We start from the raw sequence: 5147 nt of genomic DNA, 5'->3' as shown, positions 1-5147 counted from the left end.
GATGTACAAATGCGCTTTACACAATTGATGTGTGTATGGATTGGGATAACAGTTGTATGAGCCCCTAATAAAATGTTAAAAAAGAAAAAAAGAAAGAAAAAAAAGAAATCAGCTTGGCAGAAGCCCCGAATGCCGATCTCTAGCCACCAGAACAGTGAAAAAATGTGTTCTTATTTTGTTAGAGTAGCCTCATTTAACTGATTTAGGGAATTCTTCCCTACAATTTGGCAATTGGGTCATGTGAGACAGTATAAGGCAGCTCTAGCACACAGAGAAGGGGTCTGGGTTTTATTGCTGAGTTGGGAGAGTTCTTTATCAATTCTACATCAGGACTATTCAATAGAACTTTCTGTGATAGTGGAAAGGCTTTATAATTCTGTGCTGTGATATGCGCTGTCACATGTGGCTATTGAGCACTTGAAATACGGCTAGTACCAAGGATCAGAATTTCAAATTTAATGTTACGTAAAATTTAAATTTAAACTTCCAAATATGGCTAGTGGCTGCCATATTGAATACAGCAGGTCTTGTGAGGGACCATCAAGATGGTAGGGACGCACAGCGACCCAATGTACCACAGAACAAAACACCGCCTGGTCCTGGACCATCCTCCCAAACTGTTCTTATTTTTCAGCCAATGGTTGCAGTCTCTGTGTCAATCCCTCTCCTTCTGGATCTTCTTTTTCACTGACCCCCTATTTTACCACAAGATTTCCTTCTCCAGAGATTGGTCTCTCTTGCCATTACACGACAAAGTCTTGCCATTATTGCTTTAGGGGCATTCTGGCTGTATTTCTTCCAAAACAGATTTTTTTGTTCATTTGCCAGTCCATAGTACGTTCAATATTCTTCACCAGTACCCTAACTCAAATGCATCAACTCTTCTTTCTGTCTTCCTTACTCAATGTCCAACTTTCACATGCCTATCAGGTCGCTAAAAATACCACGGGTTAGATCAGGTCCACCTTAGTCCTCAAAGTAACGTCCTTGCTTTTCAACACGTTCGAGAGGTCTTGGCAGCAGATTTACTCAGTGCAAGGCCTCGCTTGATCTCTTGACTGCTGCTTCCATGAGCACTGATTGTGCATCTAACCCAGATGAAATTCTTGACAACTTCAGCCTTTTCTACATTTATCATGATGTTACCCATTGGTCCAGTTGTGAGGAGGTTGGTTGTCTCTCAATTGACCTGTAATCCACACCGAAGGTTCCAGTCCTTCATCTTCATCAGCAAGTGCTTCAAGTGCCCCTCGCTTTCAGCAAGCAAGGTTGTGTCATCTGCGTATGGCAGGTTGTTAATAAGTCTTCCTCCAAACCTGGTGCCTCATTCTTCCTCGTATAATTCAGGTTCTCTGATGATTTGCTCAGCATACAGACTGAATAAGTATGGTGAGAGGATACAACCCTGACACACACTTTTCCTGATCTTTAAACTGTGCAGTAGTCCTTTGTTCTGTTTGCACGACTGCCACGTACAAGTTCTGCATCAAGCACAATGAGGTGTTCCGGAATTTACATTTTCCTGAAGGCTATCCATAATTTGTCATGATCCATACAGTTGAATACCTTCGCACAGTCAATACAACACAAGTAAACATCTTTCTGGTGTTTTCTGCTTTCAGCCAAGATCCGCTAGAAATGATTTCCCTTGTTCCACATCCTCTTTTGCATCTGGCCTGAACCGTTAGCAGTTCCCTGTCAATGTACTGCTATAACTGCTATAAAAATCAAAGTATTGATCTTCAGCAAAATTTTACTTACAATGGATATCAATGTTATTGTTCGGCAATTGGAGCATTCTGTTGGAATTTCTTTGGAATGGATTATTTTAGAATGGATACAAATAGGGATCTCTTCCAGTCAGCTGGCTAGGTAGTCATCTTCCACATTTCCTGACACAGACGATTGAGCGCTTCCAGGGCTTCATCAGCCTGTTGAAACATTTCAGTTGGTATTCCATCAATTCCTGGAGTCTTGTTTTTGGCTAATGCTTTCCATGCTGCTAGAACTTCTTCCTTCAGTACTATTAGTTCTTGATCACGTGCTACCTCTTCAAATGGTTGCATGTCCACTTTCTTTATGGTACAGTGACTCTGTGCACTCACTCCATTTTCTTTTGATGCTTCCTGCATCGAAGCTTGACTTTTTTCTTGAGTCCTTTCAGTTTAAGATATGCTGAGCGTGTTCTTCCTTTTTCATTTCTAAGTTTATTATGAGTACATACAATTCTTGAGGTGCCCTTTGAAATTTTCTATTCAACTCTTTGACTTCATCATTTCTTCTGTGTGCGTTAGCTACTCTACAATTTTGAGTCTTCTCTGACATCCATTGTGATCTTTTCAAATCATTTTATTAGGGGCTCATACAACTCTTATCACAATCCATACATACATCAATTGTGTCCAGCACGTTCGTACATATGTTGCCATCATCATTCTCAAAACACCTGCTTTCTACTTGAGCCCTTGGTATCAGCTCCACATTTTTTGGTGATATTTTCTTTATTCCCTGTTTTTATAATGGCCTTTTGTTTGCTTTACGTACGATGTTCTTGATGTCATCCTACAGCTCGTTCGTTCTTCTGATGTTAGTGCTTAAGGCGTCAAACCTGTTCGTGAGATGTTCTGCAAACTAAGGTGAGCTATACTCCAGGTGGTAGTTGAGCTCTCCTGGGCTTACTTTCCTTTTCTTCAGCTTCAGTCTGAACACACAGATGAGCATTTGCAGCTCGGTTCCACAGTTGGCCCCTGGCCTGGGTTTAACTGGTGGTACTGAACTTCTCCAATGTCTCTTCCCACAGAGGTAGTAGTCCATTTGATTTCTGTGTCTTTCATCTGGAGAAGTCCATGTGTACAGTCACATTTGTGTTGTTGAAAAAAGATACTTGCTATGAAGAAGTCATTTGTCTTGCAAAATTACATCATGCAATCGCCAGCTTAATTTCTATCACCGACTCTATTTTCCAACTAATGATCATTTCTCTTTGTTTCCAACTGTTGTATTCTAATCACCAATAATTATCAAATGCATCAAGAGTGTATGCTTGATCAATTTCATATCGAAGACGCTGATAGTTCTTTGTATGTGGATACATTCTTGGTATGTGGCTAGATCTTGAAATGTCCTTTTCTATGATGCAAAACCTACCATTCCTCTAGAATACGTCATTCCAGGCATAGTAACCACAGGATTTTCGGATTCAAAGTGGCCAATGCCAGTCTATTTCAGGTCACTAGCAACTAGAAGACTGATGTTAATGGTTTCCTATTTCATTTTTGACAACTTTCAATTTTCCTAGACGCAAACTTCATACAGTCCGAGTTTCAATTATTAATTGACATTTGCTGCTGCTTCCTCTCATGGTGAGTCATGCCCCATCAGCCAATGAGGGTCCTGAAGGCTTTCCTCCTGCAGGCTTCCCTCCATCCACGTCATTAGGGTCAACTCTACTGCAAGAAGGCAGCTCTTCCTCAGTCCTAATTTGAGTGCCTTCCCACCTGAGGGGCTCATCTTCTGGCACTGTCTCTGACAATCTTCTGGTATTTGAAATACCAGTGACATAGCTTCCAGCATCACAGTAACACACAAGCCACCACAGCAGACAAACTGACAGACAAGTAGTGGTGAGCTGTCAGTTCTAGATATAATGATCGCTTCAGTCTTGGGGATACAATTATGGTAACAAGAGTTATTACTATACTGGGTATAATTTATCTTGTATATGTTCATAATCGTTAAAGGCACACAGATTGCGAAGCCACACTACCTAGATCATCTTTCTTTAATAACTGTGTATACTTCCTAGGGTGTCACCATGCGCTGAACCGACTTAACGGCACATAACTCACAGGAAGGTGCTAAGGGGTGAGATAATATATGTAGAGCTTACATGTAGCGATATTGTATCGGTTCAATACTTGGGGGTTGGTATTACTACGGTTTGTTTGGGCCGCGTCTCGTATGTGCAGTACCTTCCCCCAGCTCTCCAGGAAGATAGCCGTCCGGACTGGACTGTGCGGCCCCTTCGCCCAGCCTCCCAAGGCCAGATCTGGACTGTGTAGCCTCTTGCCCCACATTCCAAGATGCTGCTCTGTGAAAGACTCAGGACTGCGTTGCAGCATCAGGACGCGAGCCTCCCTTCTCCTGATTGGCGGCGCAGGCACCATCAGCTTTCTTCACCTCATTTGCATACGTCCCTGACCCCAATCCTATAGCTATCTCACCACCCCACCGACTGGCGCGATTTCCCTCACCCAACTCGTTGGGTCGTGAAGCCCGCCCGGGAGCTCAGGATGCTCCTGCCCCTTTCTCTGCTCTCCCTCCCCTTGGGGGAGCTCGTTCCCTGCCCAGTACAGTCGCTCTTAACTTCACGTTCCTTGTCTTAATTCCACCTTCGTTCCACGTCTCTCTTTTTTACCTCTCACGATTGAGTGCATTTCCATTTTGGAGCCTGTTACTTTGTGAAAGGGGACCAATGATTGTCAATTATTGTGAGGAGTTCACAGAAACGCTAGCTAAAACGCCGCCCGGATGTCGTACTGAACAACTGAAACTGATAACGTAAGGAAATTGCCTTTTTCTTGTTTTAAATGGCGGGGCGGAAGGGGGAGAAATGTCCTTCAACTGTTCGCCTGTCTTCCTACAGAGCCCTTTCTTTAAAATCCGCCGGGCGGTAAAGCGACACCTGAGTGACAGCTCGATGGACCAACCAGCGGCACCGGCCAATCAGCCGAGGCCCCGTTTCGGGGCTTCCCGGAGATGCTGTCCAATCACGTGCCGGCACGCCCGGAATAGGACCGTTGCGCGGCGGCCGGTTCCACGCGGGCCGGGGCGCAGGGGGGGCGTGGACCCGCTTACGGGGGCCTCGGGGCCCATCGCGCTCCAGACTTGGAATTCGGGCCGCGGCTGCCGGGGGTGGCGCAGGCCCGGGGGCCCGCGGAGACCGACCTGTGTCTAGAGCCCATCCGGTCCCACGGAGCCTGCCGCGAGTCCCGGGCGTCCCCTGCGGCGCGGTCTGGGAACCACTTTCCCGAGCGGAAGTCGATCTGCCGCGCAGGCCCTGGTGGGAGCAGCTCGGAGGAATGGCGCCGCCGGGTGAGGCGTTGCGCATGGCTCAACGACGGGGCCCCGCGGCCGGCACGCTTTGG

At 45.8% G+C, this 5147-nt stretch overlaps 2 protein-coding genes across 3 annotated transcripts in view; one reads left to right on the top strand and one right to left on the bottom strand.

Moving 5' to 3' along the window:
• MROH8 (maestro heat like repeat family member 8) overlaps window positions 1-4964 on the bottom strand; it is a 39224-nt gene extending 34260 nt beyond the window's left edge. Inside the window, exons 1-2 of the mRNA XM_045295510.1 lie at window positions 4948-4964; window positions 4774-4886 (exon numbers count right to left, since the gene is read on the bottom strand). Coding sequence (XP_045151445.1) covers window positions 4774-4886; window positions 4948-4964 — 130 coding nt within the window. The remainder of the gene's footprint in view (window positions 1-4773; window positions 4887-4947) is intronic.
• Window positions 4965-5000: 36 nt separating this feature from the next.
• Window positions 5001-5147, top strand: part of RPN2 (ribophorin II) — a 53890-nt gene continuing 53743 nt past the window's right edge. Inside the window, exon 1 of one of the 2 annotated variants that reach the window (XM_030887071.2) lies at window positions 5001-5094. In XM_030887071.2, coding sequence (XP_030742931.2) covers window positions 5082-5094 — 13 coding nt within the window. In that variant the 5' untranslated portion in view covers window positions 5001-5081. The remainder of the gene's footprint in view (window positions 5095-5147) is intronic. The other variant, XM_045295257.1, reaches the window with a different exon arrangement.

The sequence above is a fragment of the Echinops telfairi genome, unplaced genomic scaffold (assembly GCF_000313985.2).
Source record: "Echinops telfairi isolate 266 unplaced genomic scaffold, ASM31398v2 ScPeMD7_5592;HRSCAF=6446, whole genome shotgun sequence".
Classification (NCBI taxonomy): domain Eukaryota; kingdom Metazoa; phylum Chordata; class Mammalia; order Afrosoricida; family Tenrecidae; genus Echinops; species Echinops telfairi.
The sequence above is the reverse complement of the archived record's forward strand: the minus strand, read 5'-3'. Positions and strand labels throughout refer to the sequence as shown.